Source organism: Anomaloglossus baeobatrachus, chromosome 5, assembly GCF_048569485.1.
Source record: "Anomaloglossus baeobatrachus isolate aAnoBae1 chromosome 5, aAnoBae1.hap1, whole genome shotgun sequence".
Lineage (NCBI taxonomy): Eukaryota > Metazoa > Chordata > Amphibia > Anura > Aromobatidae > Anomaloglossus > Anomaloglossus baeobatrachus.
This window is the reverse complement of record NC_134357.1, coordinates 343,149,628-343,177,127: the sequence shown is the minus strand read 5'-3', so window position 1 is coordinate 343,177,127 and position 27,500 is coordinate 343,149,628. Positions and strand designations below refer to the sequence as shown.

General features: G+C 43.7%; 1 protein-coding gene across 1 annotated transcript in view; it reads right to left on the bottom strand.

Annotated features, from left to right (window-relative positions):
• NDRG3 (NDRG family member 3) overlaps positions 1–27,500 on the bottom strand; it is an 82,547-nt gene that overhangs the window by 26,267 nt on the left and 28,780 nt on the right. The window contains exons 3-7 of the mRNA XM_075349866.1: positions 11,586–11,621; positions 6,471–6,576; positions 4,369–4,489; positions 4,123–4,185; positions 3,039–3,099 (exon numbers count right to left, since the gene is read on the bottom strand). Of these exons, the coding sequence (XP_075205981.1) occupies positions 3,039–3,099; positions 4,123–4,185; positions 4,369–4,489; positions 6,471–6,576; positions 11,586–11,621 (387 nt within the window). The remainder of the gene's footprint in view (positions 1–3,038; positions 3,100–4,122; positions 4,186–4,368; positions 4,490–6,470; positions 6,577–11,585; positions 11,622–27,500) is intronic.

Here is a 27,500-nt window from a genome sequence, read left to right as displayed (position 1 = left end):
GTCTTTTATTAAATAAGAACAGATCTACGCGTTTCAAGGGACTCAGACCTCTTCCTCAGGACACGTGTTAATGACAGGATAATTAACACGTCCTGAGGAAGAAGGCGGAGTCCCTTGAAACGCGTAGATCTGTTCTTATTTAATAAAAGACATGGATTAACCCTAAGAACAGATCTACGCGTTTCAAGGGACTCAGACCTCTTCCTCAGGACACGTGTTAATGACAGGATAATTAACACGTCCTGAGGAAGAAGGCGGAGTCCCTTGAAACGCGTAGATCTGTTCTTATTTAATAAAAGACATGGATTAACCCTAAGAACAGATCTACGCGTTTCAAGGGACTCAGACCTCTTCCTCAGGACACGTGTTAATGACAGGATAATTAACACGTCCTGAGGAAGAAGGCGGAGTCCCTTGAAACGCGTAGATCTGTTCTTATTTAATAAAAGACATGGATTAACCCTAAGAACAGATCTACGCGTTTCAAGGGACTCAGACCTCTTCCTCAGGACACGTGTTAATGACAGGATAATTAACACGTCCTGAGGAAGAAGGCGGAGTCCCTTGAAACGCGTAGATCTGTTCTGGTTTAATAAAAGACATGGATTAACCCTAAGAACAGATCTACGCGTTTCAAGGGACTCAGACCTCTTCCTCAGGACACGTGTTAATGACAGGATAATTAACACGTCCTGAGGAAGAAGGCGGAGTCCCTTGAAACGCGTAGATCTGTTCTGGTTTAATAAAATACATGAATTAACCCTATCTGCCTCCTGGAATTGGTGAAAAGCACGGCATAAAACCCGATCTCCTCTACAACCAGTTATATCCATACATTTTCAGGGCTGCAGCTGATTCACCCTATAAATCACGCCAATATAGGAGTTGTGACTGGCACAACCCCTATAGGTGAGTTTTTCCATTAACATCCTTCCTCACTGTATCAGTTAAGACTATTGCGCTCTCTTGTCCACAGTTTGGTTCCTCTGCGGTCTGCAAGAGGCACACCTTGATCATTATGTCCAGTGCACGGAGCCACCGCTGCCATCAGCGCTTTACAGCAGCTGAATGCTTTGCGCACCGCTGCCGCCGTAAAGCATTTAACTGCTGTAAACCCACAATGGAATCCTGCAGCGGTGGTTCCGTGCCCGGGACGCAATCAAGGGGTGCCTCTTGCAGACCGCAGGCATAGACCCCTCCGTGATAGCATCCTGTACACGGAGCCACCGCTGCAGTCAGTGCTTTACAGCAGTTGGTTGCTTTACTGCACTGCTGCATTCAACTGCAGTAAAGACATGACAGCAGACCGCACACCCGTGCATCAGACGCTATCACGGAGGGGGTCTACAAGGAGCAGCTGAGGCACCGCAGGAACTGAGGAGAGGTGAGAATAATTTTTTTTTGTGGGACCCCACCTCTAGTGTAAGCCGAGGGGGGCATTTTCAGCTTAAAAAAAAAAAAATAACTGAAAAATTTGCTTATACTCGAGTATATACACGGTAATTCACTTCAAGTGAGGATGTTGCTGAAAAAAAACCAAAAATGTAAATTGTCATTTTAGACAAGCTGTAATCCTTATATATTACATTTTTATCATGCTGGCCTAGTTGATGGGAGTGTTAGGCTATGTGCACAGTGTGTTTTTATCACATTTTTATTCTTGATGCGTTTTTTTTAGAGCAGTTATGTCACAAAATTGCATGCAAATCCTTATACCAGCAAAGTCAATGAGAATCCTGAAGTTTTGTGCCTACATTGCTTCTTTCCCCCTTGCAGATTTGGTGCAGAAATATTCTTGTACCGGTTTTTCCACCCCAAATGCAAGAAAAACAAAGAAAAATTGCATGCAAAAACACGCATCAAAAATGCATCACGTTTTTGAAGCGGTTTTCCTGCCAAGAGATGCAGACTTTGTGCAACTGTAGCACCCAGTTTTATAAAAAAAAAAAAAAAAAAAAAAAAAAAAAAAGCTATTTTATTAGAAGCTGCAGTTACACCAAACAAGTTGAAAATATATTACAACATATATGTTTCTACCATAAAAATTAATGTAGCATATTTCCTTATACATGTAACACCCGTAACTATGGAGTGGCCCTTAGGCAACTATACAACGGCCATAAGTTCTCTGATACAGAAGCTCTCAGGAGAGGCTCTGCTGTATGACTGTACAGGGGATCTGGCCTCAAGAATCAATCCTCCTAAGCCCTCTATATGGGCATAAAGGTCCTATTTTATTCAACGTTCTACCTTAATATTTGCAATACAACGTCTTATTAAAAGCATGTGGATTTCTCTGGAATAAGACATCGGAACGCATATATCAACATATCATTCCATCCAACTCTACATGGGCATGCACGTTATGGAGACGGATTAGGAAGGTTGATCCAACAGATAGAATATAAAAAATATATATAGAAATACAAAAGCTGCAGTAAGGGGATAATCGCTGAATTCGGTTAGCACAGGTTGATCTCCGGAGACTATGGTAAAGCAGCGCAGATTCTGTACTATACTCTCAGGCTGAAGTCACATGTGGCAAGTTTTTCTCTATGGATATGCAGAGATTTGCTAAATTTCATCCACACTAATCATTTTCTGCATGAAGAGACCAGCATGCTGTGAATGTCACCACTTTCTAGGTAACAAGAGCGAAATCTGCAAGGAACAACCAACACAATGCACAAGTGGATTCTGCCTTTGATTTACACAGGAGAACTTCTGCCAAATGTGATCCATTACTTTACAGTATAGAAAAGTATAGGTTTAGCTTTACCTAGGACCAGCAAAGCTTCACATTAGGTTTATATTGCATGTAATGTCCAAAGACATGTGACAAAGCTTATCTAAGAAAAAGCGCAGTAAAGGGGAAATCCAGTGAAAATGATCTTCTGAAAATAAGTGATAAGACGGATGATTTCAGACCATTCACTGCCACAATTACGGGATCTCAAGAAGGCCTTAAAGGCATGGGCCTTCTATAAAGGTTTGCCTTTGTCCTCTCAATCTGGGATAGGAAGACGCAGGGTACTCACAGCAAACTTGGACAAGACATAGGCGCCAGCTCCAACCCCAATTCCGATGACGGTTTTCAGGCTGGAAATACAAAAAAAAAATATATATATATATTTATTTTCTGAAGAATTTGTTATGCACCCTGGGAGCCACAGAAAACATGAAGCTTGAATTATTTCAATGCCTTTTACTGCAAAATTTCCTTATACATATGAAGAGAATGTTAACTAAAGGTCCAGTCAAACATAACGAGATCGTGAATGAGATCGCTACTACGTCACAGTTCCCGGATCGTTGCTGAGTCGTTGGTGAAATCGTATGTGAGGTGTCACACATACACCGACTTTAGGAACGAGCATGCGACCCGTATAACGATCTTGTAAATCGTCGGGACCCTGTCACACAACAGCTGTGGTAACGATTCCGATCTCTATTAGGGGCATAGTGAAACGCAGTGAGCCATGTAGACGTGCATTTGCGTCGCCTTTTCCACACCCCTCCGCTCCGATTGGTGGCCAATACTGCGTTCTGATTGGGCGGGCCTAAAAGGTAACTTTTGTATCGCGTCATCCTTTGTCACTTCTTTTGAGCTTTGTTTTGAGAATAGAACCTGCGACTCCACCCTGATTCATTCGTACTTTGTACCCGGTTGCTTGCTTGCTTTTCGGATCGAAGCTGCATCTGCACCCGGATTCATCCCTCCTTCGTTCCCAAGTGTTTATTAGCGCCAACCAATCGGTGCAGAGGGGGAGCGGAAATGGGGACGCAACTACATGCCTATGTGCCACACTAAAGTTCTAATCTAGGTAGTTAACGTAATCGTAGGTAGGTGTCAAACATACAGATCCATCCTGCCCAGCAGGACTCCAACGAGCCAAAAATGGGCCAGGCTGTTCAGCATCGACCAACGATTTCACAGCAGGGGGCGGATCATTGGTACGTGTCAAACATGACGAGATCGCTAGTGAAGTCGTTGCGTCACAGAAACTGACGTAGCAACGACCTCGTTCGCGATCTCATGTGTGAAGTGGCCTTAAATTTCTTATTTCTTCCCACTTCCAAATACTTTTTATTATTCCTGCTAGAAATGTTAATGTTATTTACCTTAGGTGGTTAAGGACGGCAGATAACATCTCAGCCAACTCATCCATTGTCGGGTACTGGTACCTGAAATCGACAAACAATTCTCCATGAAAAGCAAAGAAGTTGTCTCCTCACTGCCAATACTGAGGCTAGAGAGAGAAAATTAAAAAAAAAAAAACAAAACAAAAAACTGCTGCCAAGGATCTTACTCTGCATAGCAAGTGCATTTACCCAAAGCACATACTAAAAACCAATGACTGAACTTACCCACTGGGGAACGGGGGAGCTCCCACCTGCTGACCTGGTGCATCCACATGGCACACGGCAAAGTGCTGGGTGATTTCATGCATGTCTTCATAATTAAAGAATGTGCTGAAGCAGGATTTATCTAGAATACAATGACTTCCATTAGCTGAAGAGACCTAGCTCACAAGTCACAGACAGCAGAAGAAAAGAGCCAGCAGATCAGGGATACATTCTCCATACTAACAGGCTGGTCTTCATGATATTCAAGTGTTATTGGGATGACCGTACATGTACAGTATAATGAGAGACGCAAGCAGGCACAAGACATAGCCATAGTTTATACTGCCCATCTGTTTACTTCTCACCAAAAAAAAAATTGCCTGATGACGCATTGTGGAGGCGTCATGATTAGTTTTTAGCAGTCAAGAAATCATTTTCAGTTTCATCTTATTCCCACAAGAGGGCGCACTAACAATCTGATCCTTGTTGCGTCTGGATGTGATGGTAATAGTGATATGTTCTATAGCATTACGATGAAAGAAAACAGCAAAAACACAGACCATTATATACTGGCATCTTGACGTGCTAACAAAAAATTCACACATTTGCACTACTTTTCCAGTGAATTGATCTACATTTTATCTCTTGCCCATCTCATTAACGGATTCCACAGGTGGCAATACAGTATCACACAGGATACAGAAGCTAAACAGAATGCCAGATGTAAAAGTGAGAGTTTGCCCCAAACGCAAATTCTCAAAAGGTCAACAACCCCTTTGGATTCGATAGAAGGCAAAAAAAAAAAAGCTACATTGCAACTATACACTGCCCTATGTGGGGCACATGCGGGCAGGAAGGCGGCATTCCTTGGAAGGATGGGTCAGGGGATCTTTGGAGTGATTAATGGGTGTCTCAGGGCAAAGACCTCCTCTGATTTTCAGTTAAAGAGCCTGTAACATATTAAACGGTCAGCAGTTCATAAGTTCATTCATTAGTCAACTGCGACACTTACAAAAGTAAAACAAAAAATAAAAAAAAAAAAATTAAAAACTACTGTACTTGAAATTAAATGCAGTGTGCTCTGCATTACATATTGTAAAAGGCATCAAATCCACCAATAACGTGTCGGGAGGAAAAAGGTTAAACCCTTTACTGCCTGGAATTCTTTTTATGGTTTGGAGCTTTATTTTTTTATTCCCCTTCTACCAAAATTGAAAACTTTGCATGTATCTGTTAGCAGTCAAGCAAGATTTTTTTCTTTTCTTTGCAGGGCAAGTTTTAGTTTTGAACAACATCACTCACTTCACAAACTAATGTACTGAAAAATAAATTGTGAAGAAAAATAAAAAAAAAATAAAATAACTGAGCCACAGTTTCTTGGGTTTTGCCTTTACAACAGTGTTTATATGGTGAGGACCTGGCAACATGATTCTTCAGGTCAGTATGAGTTCGGTGATGCTAAACTTAAGAATGAACCAATTTTAAAAAAACAAAAAAACACACACAAACACACTTCTAACCTGCTGATATGGGGTTGGGTTAATCTGCAGGTTAATACTGTACTATAGCTGTGCGTCAGCAGCACTGAAAGTCCTGCTACAAGGAGGGAATGAACTTGTTTCCTCCCGGCAGCCTCGGGTCTTCACAATGGGGCCAAGATGTCCGTTAAAGAGGCCTTCAGCTGCCATATCAACCCATGCGTTCTCCATAATACTATCAGGGAGGGGGTGGAGAAGGGGCAATGGAGCTGGTCCAGGAGATCAACTACTTAAATGCTGCCATCAAACCCCAGCAGACAGATTGGGCCCAATCCACACAGCTCTTACAGCCACATGCCATAATATTTACAATGCGCAATCACTGGCAGATCAGTATTGTACATTTTTTTAGCCTAATTATCTTTTTTGAGGCGGAGGGCTTCCCTTTCATCAATGACAACAGAACTGATCCCCCTGCATGAAAACGTTACAGACTGCGCCCCCCCCCTTCCTCGAGCCTGGGCACAATGTATAGACACTGCTCTGCGGTCGTGTCACATAAGGACAAGGACGACACGTGCAGCACATTGTCAGATAACGCACATTCTATATAAGTAAACGGATCAGAAAAGCAGAGATACTCACGGTTCAGGCCGATGTCATGGTATGTAAGAATCACTGGTCTCTTGGCTTTAGGGGTGCCCCTCATGGTGACATGCACCACTCCAAAAGCAGTCTCAATGTCATGTTCCTACATACAACAGAAAATACATGGCTAGAACAGGTGCACTGTGTGCAGAAAATAACAGGTTAATGACATTAACATTAAAAACCACAGGTGGCGATTAAACCTACACTTCAATGTGAGCAAATATAAAAGGATTGCCAGTCACATGACAGTCAATAACCTTCAGATAAATCCGGTCACCATCTACATGGCGTATTGAATACAGAAAATCCTCCTTCACAACTGGGAGATAACCAACCCCAAACTTACCGATGGAACCAGGTTAAAGTCTATGCGGTCTACATCTAAGTATGCCATAGGTAAAGTGAATGATAAGGGCGACACAGGAACAACAGGACTTCCAGAAAGCAACATTAGCAATGTAGGAGCAGAGTGGATTAGTAGGTGACTAAGTGGATTACAACCTGTAATAAGGATGACGGGAGACTGGAGACAAACACGCTGCATTATCCATAGCTCACGCCGCAGCCCCTGTGTAAGTACGGGTGCGACAAGAACCGGAATTTGGCCTCAAGGATACTTCAGTCACTAGAATGCAGTTTTTATTCTGTGAATCTTCAATTGTAAAACTACAACTCCCAGCATGCCAGACTGCAATATACATTTTAGACCTATAGGGTTATGGCAAGCTGGGTTGGCTGATTGTACGAACCCTAAAGAGGAGTCTTCCTGCACAGTACTATTCTAGTAAATCAATAGATCAAGGCTTTGGCAGGCCTAGATCTTGTCCCATCTGCCCTATAGTCACCATAGCACGTCATTTTAGGAACTAATAGGCTAACAGGGATAATGAAATGAATGCGGGGAGGTGATGGAGCTGGGGAACCATCTGCAACATTGATATTGGGGGGATGAACAACTGATTTCATAGTCTCCCAAAAAGATGTCAGGGGACAATTTAGAAAACTAAACATAGGTAAAGCAGCGGTGTCAGATGGACTCTGTCCACGTGTCTTCACACTGTGTGCAAACCAGCTGTGTGCCATCTTTCAGTACCCATTTAACTGGAGTCTACAAACCACAGGAGGGTACCAGTATTATGGAAGACTTCCTCCTGGTTCTGGTACCCAAGACTATTTTTCCTGCATCCCAAATGACCATCGTACAGTTTCCTTAATATCGCAAGCTATGACGTCCTTGGAAAGATTAGTGCTTACTTGAGTTCGAGGGTGAGGGCTTTTGCTGACCCTCTACAGTTTGCTTACCAGCAGATTACGGGTGGACAATGCTGTTATGTCTGATACATACAGTACATTCAGTTTTGGACAATTGTGGAACCACCGTGTGCGCAATGTTCTTGGATTGCCCTAGTGTGTTTAATATCTTACAGCCACTTTTACTAGCCAAAAAGATGTCGGCTATGAAGGTGGATGAGAAATTGCAGAGCTACAACTATTTGGGTTGCCACTTGGACAGCAAACTAGATTGGAGGTTCCATACAGAGGTTTTACAAGAAGGGGAATGAACAAACTGTACTTCCTATGGAAACTAAGGTCGTTCAATCTGTGTGGCGAAATGTTGTAACAGCCTATAGTGACAAGTGCCATCTTTTTCGCAACCATAAGCTGGGGAAGTAGTGTGTGAGTGGCTGATGCCAATAAGCTCATCAACAAGGCAAGCTCGGTGGGCAGTGGGCCACTATCGTGACACTTTAGGTGGTAGTGGAGAAGAGAAATCAGAAGAAGTGCATGATGATGACGAAGAATAATACACACCCATTATAGGAACTGTTCATGAGACAAAGTAGCACATTCAGTAACTGTCTAATACTACCAAGATGTAAGAAGGAAAGATACAAGAAATAGTTTGTGCTGGGTGCTATGGGAATGTATAACACTTACCTAAGGGTGAAATCAAAGTGAATGTGATTGTATTGGTGTACCAATTGTGTATGACCGGTTAATAAAAAACAATGCCTGACTATGTTCTGTCAATTCTACGGTTATGTTGTAACTATTACAAGTCTATGTTCTGTTCCTGTGATACTATTTCCCTTGGGATCAATAAAATATCATAATAGAAGTCTTCTGGTACAGACTACGCACATCGGCCATATATCACCTGCCGTCCAAAAGACAATAGACAACCCACGCAATACAGAAAGGAGTGCTGTTTAGGTTCGTATAAGAATGAACTATACAGACTACAGAAATTCTCCAGCTCTGTGGTTATACAGTATTGTACCAAAATTCAATATGGCTTTTGTACTACTTCTAAGCCTTTTCGCAATCTGTCATTTTTGGGGTTTACTAGTTGATGTGCTTGGGGTTTTCATTATCCACATGTTCCTGGCTTATCTGTCATTTGGGAAATTTTAAAAAGATCACAACTTTGTGATATTGAACTCCAGTACCCCAGCGGAATACAAGTTTATTTAAAAACTACATTTTATTCTAAAAAAGGAAAAAAAAAATCCAATTCCACCCCCATAGATGATTAATTACTGCCTAACTGTGCAGTGCAGCCTCCTGTAGCTCAGAATAGTTACTGCCCTCCTTCACTACCAATTGTTTGTTCTCTGGATCCATAAAAGGCCGATAGAAAGGGTGAGTTTACCAGGTAAATGTACATCAGACAAATCCATGACATCCATTGGTTCTCAGTCAACCTCATCCTGCCTATGTCACATGAGAGCCGAATGGCACAGAGTTGGAGTTAGACATCTTAAGGGAATGTATCGTGTTTTTTTATTTTTGTATTAAAAATAGTGATTATGAAATCAAGTATTTTTAATACAAAATGAAAAATCACTGCTTTATATATTTAATTCTAATTTTATTGGCGGCACTGGGGGCTGCTATGCTGGATTTGCTGTGTGTGTAATGACAGTTACTCACTCCTTTATGGCAGCCCCTAAGCATAGAGAACAGTGGTCGGGATCCGACCCCATCAGTAACATTACAGTGGGCGTCTGCTGTAACCTGGGGCGCCCCCTGGGCTGTCCAGATCACATCAGAGGGAGGAGATCAGTGCCATCATTGTGGAGCTCACAGCGTATGCTGTTTGCTCCACTGTACCCCTGTCAACCGCCGGGATGAACGAGTACGGGCCGCCTACCCTCACCTCCCCCCGTTACCGTCTCCGATGACACCCCTCCCTCCGCTCTCCCCAGCCCCCGCTACTACCACTCCTACCCCCCCGCCGTTACTGTCTCCGATGACACCCCCTCCCTCCGCTCTCCCCAGCCCCTGCTCTGCCCCCGCTACTACCCCCCGCTGTTACAGTCTCTAATGACACCCCCTCCCTCTGCTCTACACAGCCCCCGCTCTGCCCGCGCGTGCGTGTGCCACTGCATGTGAGTACCGCCGCTGCTACAGTCTCCAAAAACACCCCCCTGCTCAACCTTCCCTCCCTTCCGCCTGCCACCTGTCGGCCTGTGTGTGTACCGGTGATACTGTCTGCAGGGTTGTGTATCTAATCCTATCCTGTGTGATACTATCTGCTGAGCCATGTATCAAATCCTATCCTGTAATACTGTCTGCTGAGCCATGTATCTAATCCTATCCTGTGTGATACTGTCTGCTGAGCCGTGTATCTAATCATATTCTGTGTGATACTCCTGCTGTCCTTGGTGACACTTTAGACATTTCTGGTCACCAACAAAATGGCTCCGCACTATTTCCTTACATGTCATTCTCCATTATCTGTTGTAAACACTCAGATTAGGAGGGGGAGCTGTGACATCACACACAGGAGATGCAGACTCCGCACACTTTACTGCAGCTGTAATGTGAGCTTTTTCTACAGGGGGATTTCTAAAGGATTTCAGAAGCTGCTCCCACTAGGATTTCAGAAGCTGCTCCCACTAGGATTTCAGAAGCTGCTCCCACTAGGATTTCAGAAGCTGCTCCCACTAGGATTTCAGAAGCTGCTCCCACTAGGATTTCAGAAGCTGCTCCCACTAGGATTTCAGAAGCTGCTCCCACTAGGATTTCAGAAGCTGCTCCCACTAGGATTTCAGAAGCTGCTCCCACTAGGATTTCAGAAGCTGCTCCCACTAGTGTTTAACAGTGGAAAATATCAAACTAATTTTTTTTAATATTTTGCTCAATTAAAAACAAATATTTAAAGAAAACATTAAAACATTATTACTTTACATTTTTTCAGTTATTTATTTTTTTTTTTTTTTTACGATACCTTCCCTTTAATTTATGTGCCACCTTTGATGCCCTCTGCATCTGTATTCTACCAGTGGCAAGACTCCCTATCAGTTTCCAACAACTGGGAAACCATGAGCACAGTGTTCATATTAAAAAGGGAATATGTCAGTAGGTTTTTGCTATGTAATCTGAGGACAACAGCAGATAGAGGCTGAGCCAGATTTCAGGGATGCCACTTATTAGGCTGTTGATGTTTTCATTCAATTTTGATCACCAGTATATCAGTGCGAGGAGTACAGCTCACACGCCTGCTAGTTCAACCACACCCCACCTAATAAGCAGCTCACTCTCAATAGACAATGTATATAGTGGGCTGTGGTTAACTTTCCGAACTCTGTTACATTCTTAATCTAAGAACTAGCACAATTGCTGCACCTAAGTGATACATTGTTGGAATCATGGTCCTTTTTCCTAAATGTTCTCAGATGACGTAGCAAAAACCTGCTGACAGATTCTCTTAAGTGCCATGTTCCCAAATGCAGAAGCAGTGACTCCTGAACTTAGGTGTCTGCTAGGCAACACCAGGATGTCACAGGATTCCCTGTGCAGACGGATTTGTAAGCATATAAATAAGGGCTCTACGTCTGTGTACAGATCACTGACATCCAGGAGCAAATGCAGTGATCTCCATAGGTGACAGCACCACATGATGCATTTTTTCATGAATGCCAGGTGTAGGGCATTAATACATAAAATGGTTGGCATCAATTTCCAGATTAAATGTCAATTTATATAGGAAATTTTGTGTTGCTACATCCAGTCCTCAACTATTGATGTCAACTACAATGCTGGCTGGACGTCTGCCTGTACATATAACCCAAACAGTTTTCCAAAATGACAGTGAATTCTTACCTGTCCATCAAAATCCTCAAAGCTACGGCCCATAGTCTAAGGAAAAACAAAACAAAAGCGTTTTTTAAAAAGATTACAAAATATCCCCATAACATTTAAACATGATATTATACACATAGGGTCTTTTTCCTTGTGTTTTAATCACACACATACACAAACATTATGCTCACCTTACCTTCTTGTTCCATCGCCGGCCTGATGTGTATTGGGTAACCATCGCGACAAGGGAGGAACTTCCGCTGCCAGCGCGCGGACGTCAAAGGCAGGAGCCGCTTACCTCTGATTGGCCAGCGTGCTGCCTTTGAGTAGCAGCTGACAGCGGTAGTTCCTCCCTCGTTGCGATGGTTACCGATTCAAATCCTGTAGCGGCAAACTACAAGAACCATGAGGCCGGCGATGGAAAGGAAGATAAGGTGAGCATAATGTGTGTGCGCGTGTGTGTGTTTGTGTGGACTGTAAGAGCGGGTCAGAGCGCGGTGGATGTACGGAACCGGAAGTGTGTGCGGTGAGTATTTTGCTCGCACGGCAAAGCTTGCTCGTAAAATGAGTTACAAATTCACAGCAAGCTTTGCTTGTAAAGTGGAATACTCACTAACTGGGTTACTCGTTAACAGAGTTTCCACTGTATTCACTTACATAAACGTCCGACTAGGCCCTTATTGCAAAATGAATGAGTGTCCCTTTGGAATACATTGGGGGCAGGAGGCATCGGCATATGGTTTAATTTTCCATTGTGAAGGAAAGCACAACCTACTACATTTTCCCTATGAACACCTGTTTCTTACCAAGAGGTTATTACAATATAGCAGTCCTAGAAAGATTTACCAGAGATTACAGAAGAAAAGATGCGGCTGTTGTGACTAGATCAGGAGAGTGCTTAGACCTGTAGCTTTACTCCTGCTAGGAAACTAGAACCGGTCAGTCAGCAGCCAGGACATAGCGGACGGTATTCTGTATTCTTAGAGGGTCACTCATGGAAGGGAGCCTTCATTTTCAGTCCGGATCAGACATTTTGGTGGATAACAGAACATTGTTTCAAAAGAACAATAAATATTCGCCTAGAAGGATATTGTGCCCACCCAGAATTTTGATGCTGTATGACCTATACTACCCATTGTCTGAGACATGCCCACATGTCTTGCCTGAAGCCCACAAGTTATGTAGCCTTATTTAAAAAAGTGTAGTCAGTGATCAACAGGGACAGCAAGCACCTGATAGCTCCATGTCCAAGGTGCACTTCACGCTGTACATGATTTTCCATTATGATGGGCAAAAGCAGCTATTTCACTTCATTACTTGATGAGCTGCAGTCTCGAGATCACAGGATTAGCTTGAGCAAATCTATGACTTTAGGTAAGAAAACCAGACGTCACTTGTCAATTAGCTGATGTGCTCTGCACGTTTGGACAAGAAATGGTCTAAAAGTCAACGTACAAAAAGTAGGTTCTCAGGGAGGACACCACACTGATAATCTGGCACAGAACATGTAATTCGGAGATTACAAAAGGCCGTTAACAGTTGACAAAAGAGAAGGGAGCTCACAGAGGGACAGACAGCAAGTTCATCCATGTAAGTGCCCACAATCATTCAGTTCCACGAATTTACAGCTTGCAGCACTACAATACCTCCCGGTGCCCAAACACAAGGGTCCAGGGGTAAAGTTACTCCTTGTGGAAAGCACCTTAAATAATATACAAAGCTTTAGTGACAAAGAATGTATAGTCGTTGAAGAAAGGTTGAACTTTATGGACCTACATATGCTGAAAAAACAGAACTAAGTAAAAGGATTTAACAGGAAGAGTACAGGGACTTCAGTGTCAACTACCTGGATGTAAAAATCAATATCAACCCTTAAAGAAGTTGTCCAGTTACCAAAACTGTTTCTTTTTTTTCTGATAAATCTTGCTAATATGTGCCCCTCAACACATCTATTATGTTTTTTCAGCAAAATTAACTTTCATTGTGCACTAGCAGCACATGCTCATTGCTGGCTCCAGCTCTGATGGGGTTAATCTCTCCTCTGACTTCCTGTGTTCAGTTCCTACAAGTCCCAGAATTCTTTGTGGCTCTAGGGCGGTGTCTAGCTTATCTAACACACCCATTGTGTCTAATACACCCACTCTGCTCCCACCCAAACCCTCCTCCCTGCCTCTTCCCAGTGGATGTGCACTGAGATCAATTACACAGACAGCAGCAGCTCTACACAGCCAGGGGAAGAAAGTGTGTGCGCGCGTATATACAGTGTATGTGTGTGTGTGTGTGTGTGTGTATACAGTGTGTGTGCGTATATACAGTGTGTGTGCGTATACACAGTGTGTGTGCGTATACACAGTGTGTGTGTGTATATATACAGTGTGTGAGTGAGTATGTGTGTGTGTGAGTATGTGTGTGTGTGTATGTCATACTCACCTGTCTGCAGGGTCCGGGTGCCATGCCTGCTTCCAGCCCCTGTCTCGGTCCCGCCGCTTCGGCTGTGTGCAGTCTCCCCGGGGCACGCACGAAGCTTGCAGGACCTGGCCGTGGATCACCTGATGCAGTCACCTGACGCATCAGCTGATCGATTCTCGTGGTGTCGCCGGCTTTTTCGCGCCCGGCCGGCTATCAGCTGATCCTGCTGTCAGGGGACTTCATCAGCTGATTACCGGCAGCTCCTGCAGCGATGGGACAGGATCATACTCCTGTCCAATTGATCGCTGCAGGAGCTGCCGGTAATCAGCACATAAGTGAGTATGTATTTATTTATTTATTTATTTATTTTTTTGCACTGATGCATCAGCTGATTGTATAATCTGCTTTTATACAATCAGCTGATGTGTGATGTGATTCAAGCACTTGATCCTGACACATCATCTGATCGCTTTGCCGTCCAGCAAACCGATCAGATGATATTGGATCCGGATTGGACGGCGCGGGACCCTAACCCAGGATTACTGCGGAGGGGGGGTTTATTTCAATAAAGATGGTTTCAATAAAGATGGAGTCACTAATTGTGTTGTGTTTTATTTCTAATAAAAATATTTTTGTGTGTTGTGTTTTTTTTTTTTTTTTTTTTTTATCATTACTAGAAATTCATGGTGGCCATGTCTAATATTGGCGTGACCCCATGAATTTCGGGCTTAGGGCTAGCTGATAATATACAGCTAGCCCTAACTCCATTATTACCCGGCTAGCCACCCGGCATCAGGGCAGCTAGAAGAGTTGGATACAGGGCCAGAAGATGGCGCTTCTATGAAAGCTCCATTTTCTGGGGTGGCTGCGGACTGCAATTCGTAGTGGGGGTGCCCAGAAAGCTTGGGCACCCTTCACTGTGGATTCCAATCCCCAGCTGCCTAGTTGTACCCGGCTGGACACCAAAATTAGGCGAAGCTCACGTCATTTTTTTTTTTTAAATTATTTCATGAAATTCATGAAATAATTAAAAAAAAAAAAAAAAAAAAAAAAAAAAAAAAAAAAAGGGCTTCTCTATATTTTTGGTTCCCAGCCGGGTACAAATAGGCAGCTGGGGGTTGGGGGCAGCCCGTACCTGCCTGCTGTACCCGGCTAGCATACAAAATATGGCGAAGTCCACGTGATTTTTTTTTTCTTTTTTGGCAAAAAACTGCATACAGTCCGGGATGGAGTATGCTGAGCCTTGTAGTTCTGCAGCTGCTGTCTTCTCTCCTGCTTACACTAGTGAATGGAGGATGCTGAGCCTTGTAGTTCTGCAGCTGCTGTCTGCTCTCATGCATACACTAGTGAATGGAGGATGCTGAGCCTTGTAGTTCTGCTCCCCCTGCCTCTCCCTCCAGCATACAGTCCTGGATAGAGCATGGTGAGCCCTGTAGTTCTGCAGCTGTATGCTCTCCTGCATACACTAGTGGAGAATGAAGAACATATTGAAGAAGGAAATTACTTCAGAACATTTTTATTTTTTTTTTCTTTCAACAATCTTTCTCTGATAAAAAAAAAGCATAAAAACACAGAGCAAAAAACGCACCAAAACACGGTAAAAACGCGTCTGTTTGCCACGTATGTTTTTTTTGGGGTTTTTTGACGCAAAAAAACACCGCTTAAATAAAACGACGCAGTGTGTGAACTTAGCCGAAATCCACACTGTTACTTGTCATGCATGGGACACACTTTCTCCACTCTCAACTGCACAAGTCCCAGAGTGGCTCAAGTTGTGATAAACCCTGCAATCATTAGAGGATTGGAGATTAGATTCTGTAACAATAAATGTTTAGAGCAATATTGTTATATTGATGGTGTATCCTTAGTATAATACATCATTATGTGATCGTAGGGATCTGATACACGGCCATGTTCGCCACTAAGATTTTCATGGCCACACAATGGAAAAAAGTATCGTGTTCCTTGAGACTCTGCCCTGACTCCATCACAGCTAAGTCTCCACCACTCAAGCCTTCTACTATTACAACGCCAGGCAGTGCAGCCATTTTGAAAATTTATTAAAGTTTATTTTTCTCATTAATAAAATACTGAAATGTCTCCAAATTTCCATTGCACTACATTTTTTATTTTACAGAAAACAATAGTTTAGAGAATGAAAAAACGTCCAAACGTCCAGATTTTCCAACAAATATTGCTTCTATCCCGAAGCCGGATAAACAACAAATTGTTGAAGAGCATGAAACCCGATATTAAAATGTAATAACGTTGCATGTGTAAAAAGTACTAGTCTAGCTAATGTTTGTAGTTAAAGTGGTTGTGTAGTCTTGAAATCCAAGTCAACTGGTACTATGTTCCACTATGTTACTGCAGACTTAAAAATCCTCACATTGTGTGCTCTGGTTGCTCAGAGGATTTTCCGTTGTTAGGAGAGGAGAGGGTGTTATTAAAAATATGCAATTTGCATACATGCAATCACGTGGTCACTTCACTTTAGCGGTCCACGCTCTATCAAAATGTAGTTTGTGGCCAGATATAGTGTATTCATAATGTGGATGAAACTTAGAAAAAAGCAGACTTGCAGTAGCATAACAGGTTCATTACTGTAACATCAAATACTCACTTGGTGTATTGTGAGTGCTGTGAGGACAGACAAGTACGTAGTCAAATGAAGTGACTATTGGCTTGTCCAGCATTTCTCTGTTTTCCTTTGTCCGTTTTAGTTTTGGGGTATTCCCATCACCAAGATCCTATCTCAATATGTATGAGGGGTTATAATAATAATATTAGCAAATATATGCAATTTGAAACGTAGTATACATCTCATGATTAGCCATGTATCTTACCTGATGTGGAAGTGATTAACTCTAAAAGGTATCCATGGTTACAACCAATCATATAGTGAAAGTTGATACTGTTCGTTGCCATTGATGCCTAGGCCGTTGGAATGCCCCTGCCCATGAGGTAAGTGACATGGCTTATCACGAGAGCTACACTACATTTATAATGCGATATATTTGCTAATATTCTTATTACATCTACTACATAGTAGTAGTGGATCTTGGACATGGGAATACCCCTTTAACTGTTAATAATGTTATCTGTTTAATAATATTTTTTTTTTAGTTGACATTGATTAAAACAGTTAATATTTTCATACACAGGTATAATTAAAAAGTCCAGTCAAGTACATATCATATTTTTCATTTATTTTATGCAGCAGAAATCACAGAGTGGTGCAGTTAGTGACATGTATCATCCGGTCACCTGCACAACAAGTCCCAGAGTGGAGGCAGTGACATGTAGCATCCGGTCACCTGCACAACAAGTCCCTGAGTGGAGACAGTGACATGCTCTGCTCTGACACACAGTGTGCTGCATGTCACTATCTGTCTCCACTCTGGGACTTGTTGTGCAGGTGACCGGATGCTGCATGGCACTATCTGTCTCCACTGTGGGACTTGTTGTGCAGGTGACCAGATGATACATGTCAATAACTGTCCCACTCTGAGACTTGTTCAGGTGAGAGTGTATACAGTTGGAACAATGCAGCAGAAGTCACTGAGTGGAGCAAGTTAGTGACATGTATCATCCGTTCACCTGCACAACAAGTCCCTGAGTGGAGACAGTGACATGCTCTGCTCTGACACATAGTGTGCTGCATGTCACTATCTGTCTCCCCTCTGGGACTTGTTGTGCAGGTGACCGGATGCTACATGTCACTAACTGTATCCACTCTGGGACTTGTGCAGGTGACCGGATGCTAAATGTCACTATCTGTCTCCACTCTGTGATTTCTGCTGCATAGTACCAACTGTATACACTCACCTGCAGAACAAGTACCACAGTGGAGACAGTTAGTGACATGTATCATCCGTTCACCTGCACAACAAGTCCCAGAGTGGATACAGTGACATGCAGCACACTGTGTCAGGGCACAGCATGTCACCAACTTGCTCTGCTCTGTCACCTGCGGTGCTGCATGTCACGTTTTTGCTGCGATTTGGTGCATTTTTTGCTGCGTTTTTGCTCACTGCGTTTTTAATCAGTGCACAATGCCATTAAAGATTGTTGATGAAAAAAAAAAAAAAAAAAAAAAAAAAAAAAAAAAAAGGTCTGATGTCATTTCCTTATTCAAAATGTTCATTGTATGCAGGAGAGCAGACAGCAGCTGCAGAACTACAAGGCTCAGCATCCTCCATTCACTAGTGTATGCAGGAGAGCAGACAGCAGCTGCAGAACTACAAGGCTCAGAATCCTCCATTCACTAGTGTATGCAGGAGAGCAGATAGCAGCTGCAGAACTACAAGGCTCAGCATCCTCCATTCACTAGTGTATGCAGGAGAGCAGATAGCAGCTGCAGGACTACAAGGCTCAGCATCCTCCATTCACTAGTGTATGCAGGAGAGCAGACAGCAGCTGCAGAACTACAAGGCTCAGAATCCTCCATTCACTAGTGTATGCAGGAGAGCAGATAGCAGCTGCAGGACTACAAGGCTCAGCATCCTCCATTCACTAGTGTATGCATGAGAGCAGACAGCAGCTGCAGAACTACAAGGCTCAGAATCCTCCATTCACTAGTGTATGCAGGAGAGCAGATAGCAGCTGCAGGACTACAAGGCTCAGCATCCTCCATTCACTAGTGTATGCATGAGAGCAGACAGCAGCTGCAGAACTACAAGGCTCAGAATCCTCCATTCACTAGTGTATGCAGGAGAGCAGATAGCAGCTGCAGGACTACAAGGCTCAGCATCCTCCATTCACTAGTGTATGCATGAGAGCAGACAGCAGCTGCAGAACTACAAGGCTCAGCATACTCCATCCCAGACTGTATGCAGTTTTTTGCCAAAAAAGAAAAAAAAAAAATGACGTGGGCTTTGCCATATTTTGTATGCTAGCCGGGTACAGCAGGCAGGTACGGGCTGCCCCCAACCCCCAGCTGCCTATTTGTACCCGGCTGGGAACCAAAAATATAGAGAAGCCCTTTTTATTTTTTAATTATTTCATGAATTTCATGAAATAATTTAAAAAAATAAATGACGTGAGCTTCGCCTAATTTTGGTGTCCAGCCGGGTACAACTAGGCAGCTGGGGATTGGAATCCACAGTGAAGGGTGCCCAAGCTTTCTGGGCACCCCCACTGCAAATTACAGTCCGCAGCCAGCGCAGAAAATGGCGCTTTCATAGAAGCGCCATCTTCTGGCGCTGTATCCAACTCTTCCAGCTGCCCTGATGCCGGGTGGATAGCCGGGTAATAATGGAGTTAGGGCTAGCTGTATATTATCAGCTAGCCCTAAGCCCGAAATTCATGGTGTCACGCCAATATTAGACATGGCCACCATGAATTTCTAGTAATGATAAAAAAAAAAAAAAAAAAAAAAAAACACAACACACAAAAATATTTTTATTAGAAATAAAACAATACAATTAGTGACTCCATCTTTATTGAAATAAACCCCCCTCCGCAGTAATCCTGGGTTAGGGTCCCGCGCCGTCCAATCCGGATCCAATATCATCTGATCGGTTTGCTGGAAGGCAAAGCGATCAGATGATGTGTCAGGATCAAGTGCTTGAATCACATCACACATCAGCTGATTGTATAAAAGCCGATTATACAATCAGCTGATGCATCAGTGCAAAAAAAATAAATAAATACATACTCACTTATGTGCTGATTACCGGCAGCTCCTGCAGCGATCGATTGGACAGGAGTATGATCCTGTCCCATCGCTGCAGGAGCTGCCGGTAATCAGCTGATGAAGTCCCCTGACAGCAGGATCAGCTGATAGCCGGCCGGGCGCGAAAAAGCCGGCGACACCACAAGAATCGATCAGCTGATGCGTCAGGTGACTGCATCAGGTGATCCACGGCCAGGTCCTGCAAGCTTCGTACGTGCCCCGGGGAGACTGCACACAGCCGAAGCGGCGGGACCGAGACAGTGGCTGGAAGCAGGCATGGCACCGGGACCCTGCAGACAGGTGAGTATGACATGCACACACACATACACACTCACTCCGCGTCCGGTCACCTGTGCTGCTGGTGGGAGTATATGATCACACTGCCGACACCGCCCGCTCTCCTGACAGCTGAGCACAGCGGGCGGGTGGACAGTGTGATCACATACTTGCGTGATAGGGGGGATTTCAGTGGAGGAAACCCCCCCTGTACTCCACACTGGCACCCCGTACCTCCCACAGCTGAATGCTGGTAAGCGCGCGCTCTGCCTTCACCGCTCCACACACACTGGCGTCCTCCGGATCCTCCCCTTGATGCTGGGCTGTGACGTGCGGTAGTCACTGCCCACAGCCCAGTCAATCACTGTGAGTGGCGCCGGTATCCTGTGACGTACCCGTCCAGTTTGAGAGCCTGGAAATGCCGGGACGTCAGAGGATGCAGACGGCCACAGCTCCAGGGGGTCATGTGACTGGCACTGAGCGTGCAGGATAGCGCCGCTCAGTGCCAGAAATGGAAACAGAAGCCAATGCAGAAGATGCAGACAATGGTAAGTGAGAATCATTGGGGGAAAAAAAAAAATGGGTGAACCACCCCTTTAAGAAATATATCCTTGACACGCAATATTTGATAGCACAACATGGTGCGTTGCACAATTAGAAACTGCACCCTGTGAACCCCACTCACTATCTGACATGAAATCAGAATAAACCTTTCCTGTTTTAGGTTAATTAGGAACCAAAATTATTTATATTTCCCAAACGCCAGAATAATGAGAGAGAAAATGTTTTATGGCATTTTTAGTACTTTCTACAACGTCAAAAGTTTACATACTGTACATTTCATTAGTATTTGGTACCATTGCCCTTAACCCCTTCACGACCGGCCGATTTTTCGCTTTCCGTTTTTTTTTTGCCATTTTTCTGAGACACGAAACTTTTATTTTTCAGTCAATATGGTCATATGAGGGCTCATTTTTTGCGGAACGAGCTGTACTTTTAAATGAAACCATCAGTTTTACCATATAGTGTACTGGAAAACGGCAAAAAAATTCCAAGTGCGGAAAAATTGTAAAAAAAGTGTGATCGTACAATAGTTTTTTGGATATTTTATTCACTGTGTTCACTATATGGTAAAACTGATGCATCTATGTGATGCCTCAGGTCAGTGCGAGTTTGTAGACACCAAACATGTATAGGTTTACTTGTATCTAAGGGGTTAAAAAAAGAAAAAAAAAAAATCGAAAGTTTGTCCGAAAAAAGTGGCGCACGTTTTACGCCATATTCCGTGACCCGTAGCGTTCTCATTTTTCGGGATCTATGGTTCAGTGACTGCTTATTTTTTGTGTCTCGAGTTGACATTTTTAACGGTACCATTTTTGCGCAGATGCTACGTTTTGATCGCCTCTTATTGCATTTTGCGCAAAAGTTGTGGCAACAAAAAAAGTCATTTTGGCGTTTGGAATTTTTTTGCCGCTATGCCGTATACTGACCAGATTAATTGATTTTATATTTTGATAGATCGGGCGTTTCTGAACGCGGCGATACCAAAAGTGTGTATATTTTTTATTTTTTTTAACCCTTTAAATTTCAATGGGGCGAATGGGGGGGGGTGATTTGAACTTAGGTTTTTTTGTTTTTTTTTTAATTTAAAACTTTTTTTTATTTTACTAGTCCCCCTAGGGGGCTATTGCGATCAGCAATCCGATCGCTCTGCAGTATCTGCTGATCACTGCTACACAGCTGTAAACAGCAGATACGCTCTCTCTTTTGCTGTGCCGCTGGCACAGCGAAAGTGAAAGCAAGTCATGTGTAGTACAGGAGTCATCATATGACCCTGTGATACCATGACAACTATCGGAAGTCACGTGATCGCGTCACGTGACTTCCGGTATCGGGCGGTAAGTAAAAGTTTACCGCGATCGTGCTTATAATGGCGCTGTCACATATTGACAGCGCCATTTAAGGGGTTAATCGGCACGAGCAGATAACGATTCTGCTCGTGCCTAGCAGGCACACATCTCAGCTGTGAAAATCAGCTGAGATGTGCGCCGATCGCGGCATGCTGCTGCCGGAGGACCGCAGGCAGTAACATTATGACATTTAGGACGTAATTTTACTGCCCGCGGTCGTTAAGGGGTTAAACTCTATGACTTGGGTCAAACATTTTAGATAAACCTTCCACAAGCTTCTCAATAGTTGGTAGGAATTTGGCCCATTCCTCCTAACAGAACTGGTGTAACTGAGCCATGTTTATAAGTTGCCTTGCTCGCACTGGCCTTTTCAGCTTTGGCCACACATTTTCAATAGGATTGAGATCAGGGTTTTGTGATGGCTACTCCAAAACATTGAATTTCTTAACCTTAAGCCACTTTGTAACCGTTTGGCAGTATGCGTCCATTTGGAAGACCATTTCCGCCCAAAGCTTTAAGTTCCTGGCTGATGTCTTGAGATGTTGCTTCAGTTTTGCCACAAATCTTTCCTCATGATGCCATCTATTTTGTGAAGCACATCAGTCCCTCCTGCAGCAAAACAACCCCACAACATGATGCTGCCACCCCCGTGTTTCGCAGTTGGGATGGTGCTCAAAGCTTTTTCTTTTTTCCTCCAAACACAATGATTATTATGGCCAAACAGTTGCATTTTAGTTCCATCAGACCATAGGATAGGTCACCAAAAATTAATGTTTGTTCCTCTGTGCATTTGCAAACAATTTTTTGTTTTTATGGAGTAATGGCTTCCAGCCTATGTTGATACAGTACTCGTTTCATTGTAAGATAATGACACAATCTTACCAGCAGCCGCCAGAATTTTTACAAGGTCTTTTGCTTTTTTTCTTGGGTTGATATGCGTATGTCTGACCAAACCACGTTCATTTCTGGTACACAGAAACAGTCTCCTTCCCGAGTGGTATGGTGGCTGGACACTCCCACCTTGTTTGTACTTGCGAATAGTTGTTTGTACAGATGAACGAGGCACTTTCAGGTATCTGGAAATTTTACCCAAAGATGAACCAGACTTGTGAAAATTCACTTCATGAGATCTTGGCTGATTTCTTTGGACTTTCCCCATGATGCTACATAAAGAAGTAGTGTGTTTCATGTGTGTATTATCATACATCCACAGGTGTGTAATTAACTCAGATGTTGCCAATAATCCTATCAGAAGCTTGCAAAGACATGACATCACACAGGCTGTCCCATATTATTTAGAGGCATAGTACTCTAAGGGGTACTTTGCACGTTGCGACATCGCTACTGCAATCTCGTCGGGGTCAAATCGAAAGTGACACATCCGGCGCCGGTAACTACGTTGCAACGTGTAAAGCCTAGAAGCACCGATAAACAATCGCAAAAGCGTCGAAAATCGGTGATCTGTGTAGTGTGTCATTTCCATAATCTTGTTGCAGCGACAGGTACGATGTTGTTACTCGTTCCTGCGGCAGCACATATCGCTGTGTATGAAGCCGCAGGAGCGAGGAACATCTACTTACCTGCCTCCACTGGCTATGCGGAAGGAAGGAGGTGGGAGGGATGTTTACATCCCGCTCATCTAAGCCCCTCCGCTTCTATTGGCCGCCTGCCATGTGACGTCGCTGTGACGCCGCACGACCCGCCCCCTTAGGAAGGAGGCGGGTCTCCAGCCAGAGCGACGTCGCAGGCCACGTAAGTGCGTGTGAAGCTGCCGTAGCAATAATGTTTGCTATGGCAGCTATCGCAAGATATCGCATGTGCGACGAGGGCGGGTACTATCGCGCTCGGCATCGCTATCATCGGCTAGCGATGTCGCAGCGTGCAAAGTACCCCTTAGTTTATTTAAACTTTTGACTTTGCAGAAAGTAATAAAATTGCCTTTATACATTCTGTCGTTCTGGTATTTGACAAAACTAATTTGGTTTCCTAATTGACCTAAAATGGGAAAGGTTTATTTCATGTCAGTGAGAAAAACATGCATGTGTGTCTTTTTAAAGATTGTGTATGTAAACTTCTGGTTTCAACTGTATGCGGTATGACACAGGAGAAAGTAATATTCTCAGTCTTTGGGAAGAGGACTGAACATACCCAAGAAACAAGGGTTCAGATGGCACAGTGTCTGCAAGCTACAGAGAGAACAAGGCAATAGAGGGTACACAATGTAAAGGAAAGGAGGGGAGAAGGAGGCAGGCCGAGGACAAGACGACTATATTTCTCCAATGTAATGGGAGCAATGACATATTGTAAGTGGATGATTCGTTCAAGAACACAATGACATATCAATTAAACATTTCAGTCCAGAAAATGACTCAATGTAGGTTATAGCAGATGTTATTAATAAACTAGTATTCTGCAAAACACAATCGACTTTTTTTTAAGCCTTGCTAATGTACCAATGCTACCCTGGCACAACTATAGAGATAGCATCAATATGAACAGAACAGTTTTTGTTCCAGTCTGGCGCACCATCAGCACATCTGCACAAAGGAAAAGCCATTGTGTCCTTGGTAGAAAGCTCTTTGTCCTCATGTATTACATGCAGACATTTATCTGATTAAGGTCCACAAGAATGAAACGTCATAATATGTACATTGTCAAATTGGATTGTCATGTTGATTAAAGCCTACATCCTCTGCAAATTTCTCCTGTGGAGTGCCGGGTTTGTCATTCTTCTTGGTAGAAAGGGAATTATTAAGCAAAATGAGTTTTTGCACAAACAGCCTTATATGCAAAACTTTAGTGTCCAAAGCTCTTATGCAGACCCATGAGTCTCCATGGTAAGAGACATTAAAGGGAACCTGTCACCAGTTTTTTCACTATGGAACCAAAAGTGTCACTCCTGGCCTGCATTCTATGAAGGTGCACCTTGTTCCCCGACTCCCCATGCAGACCCCAAATATAACTTTATAAAACCTGACCGTTAAGTATGCTAATGACCTGTGGGGCTCAGATGGGCGGGCTCATTTTCGTCTCCTGTCCCTCCTTGTGCCCTTCTTCACCATCCTCATTTCATGACTGACGTGATGACTCTGCAGTCATCATGCACGCTGATCGGCCAAATCTAGCGTCTGTGCAGTCATTCCCCCAGCTCGCACAGTTCGGCCTCGTGCAAGCCGATGCGGTGTTTGCGCAAGAATATGGTCAGGTACGAGGATGAGGCTGGTGAGCTCATGCACAGCGCCGATCATAATCTCGCGCCTGTGCAAATACCTCATCGGCACGCGACGACAACCATGTTTCCTGCTTAGCCCGCGATGTGGCAGTTAACTGCGCCTGCGTCAGATTTGGCCGAGCAGCATGGATGATGATGGTGGTGCCATTCTTGTCAATCAGGAAAGGAGGAAGGTGAATGTGGCCAGAGGGAGGAAAAGTAGCAGAAAATTATCACGCCCACCTGACTAGATAAGGTAATTAGCATACCTGGCGGTCAGATTTTATAAAGTTATTTCAGGGGTCTACAAGTTTAGTCAGGAACAAGGTGCACCTTCAGAGAATGCAGCCCAGGAGCTGCAGAAGGTGATACTTTTAGTTTAATAAAGAAAAAACTGGTGACAGGTTCCCTTTAAACACTCCAGCTGGCATACATTTCTGGCGATTGTGAACACTGGGTCTTTTTTATTTTTCAATGCTGACAGGTTGTACAGACATGAGGGAATGGAGGGAGAGGGAGCACGAGCTCGTGCTCCTCTCCCTCCATTCCCTCATGTCTGTATCACCTGTCAGCATTGAAAAATAAAATAGTCCCAGAATACCGGAGAGTGCTGCCCGTCTTCCTTTGTTCTATGGATATATTTGCTTAAACTGGGCAATAGCACCTCGGTAGGAGACCTGTGGACCCATCAGGATCAGAATAAAAGTTTTATTGTGACACCCGACAAGCCAAGGATATGACCAAGGAAAAATCACACTGAATTGTGTCTGATACGGGAATACTACACTACCTCCAATATAGGTAAGCAGTGCGGTGCACAGTCTTCTTTTTTATTTCAAGAACACTGGGTCTTAGAGGCACCTGACTGAATCAGGTCAGTGTACTCCAGCAAGAGCTTCATTAAGATTGCTGTGTGATACACCTGTGATAATGAATGGGCCCCTCTAGTCTAATCCTGCCATCAACTGTTCAATGCAAACATTTAGGGAGCGATTTTCGAAGACTGCCACGGCACACGCCGACCTGAGCCATTCTCTGCAGAACACTGACCCCAAATAAGCAACATCATTAACTGCTTAATGAAACAGACGTGTTTCACATTAAGCATGCGCCAGAAATGTACGCCATTTGGGGACTAGCAAATTTCTGCAGCATATGGGCACTTTTGAGTTTGACGTACAACGTTGCATAGTCCACATTTTTGTAGATGGCTGGTACTGACATGCAAGAATAGGAGAACTCCGGCACACTACCCCAAATAAAGTGGAAAGGCAAAAAAGTTCTTTTCAATCAAATTCGTTCTTTATTATACAGTCATGAACAAAGTCCACATTAGATAGGACGTTTCAACCAATTTGGTCTCCAAACAGGACTTATCTTAAGGAGGAAAAGGAAGGTGAGTAAGAGGTCGGGGATGCAGCAACGTGAATTCAGGAAAAATCTCGTATATCAGGAAAATTCTACACCACCTTGCCTATATACTTCAATAACATCAAGTGTAAATCACCATAGAGGAAAGTCACAATATGTAGTCCATATGGGATAAAGGGGAACCAAATATAGGTATTGCTATGTCCCATAAATCAAAGGATGAATTAATCACTATAGGGATTGCCAAAGTGAACAGGCATCACTATTCAGTGATATAAAGGTAGGGGTCTATATTGTATCAGGGTATTGGACAATTGAAAAACCACCTACTGCAGCGGTGAATAGAAACCAGGTATTAAGAGGTTAATGGCAGACGGCTAAGGCTGCTTTCACACATCCGGTTTTTGCTGTGCAGCACAATCTGGCTCTTTGCAGAAAAAACGCAACTGTTTTTTTTTTTTGCCGCCGGTTGCGTTTTTTCCTGCATAGACTTTCATTAGTGCCGGATTGTGCCGCATGGCCTTGCGTTCGGTCCGGTTTTTGCCGGATGCGGCATATTTAGCCCATGCGGCGGCTGTATGGAATGTTGCCTGGCACGTTTCTTTGTCCGGCAAAAAAAAATGCATTGTGCCGCATACGGCCGATGCGGCGCTTTTTCCATTGCATGCCTATGGACACCGGATGCAGCGCAATGCGGCAAAAACCGCATCTGGCCGCCGCATGCGGTTTTTTGCACTGCGCATGCTCAGTAGTGTGCCGCAACCGGCAAAAAACGGACGGGCCGCGTGTAAAAACTTATGCAAAGGATGCGTTTTTTTCGCCGCATCCGTTGCATAGGTTTTAGAGCCGGATTTAGCCGCACTGCAAAAACCGGAGGTGTGAAAGCAGCCTTAAGAGACCTGGATAGTTGTCTGATTCAGACTACCACGGCACTATAAAGGGAAAACCCACAATGGGTACGTATCAGGTACTGCACGTGTAAGAAAACAAGCTCTGTATCTCGCGGCCTGACATGCAGACACCAAAATGCACAAAAATATTGCGCATCTGCCTATTGCAACTTAGGTGTTTACACCACATTT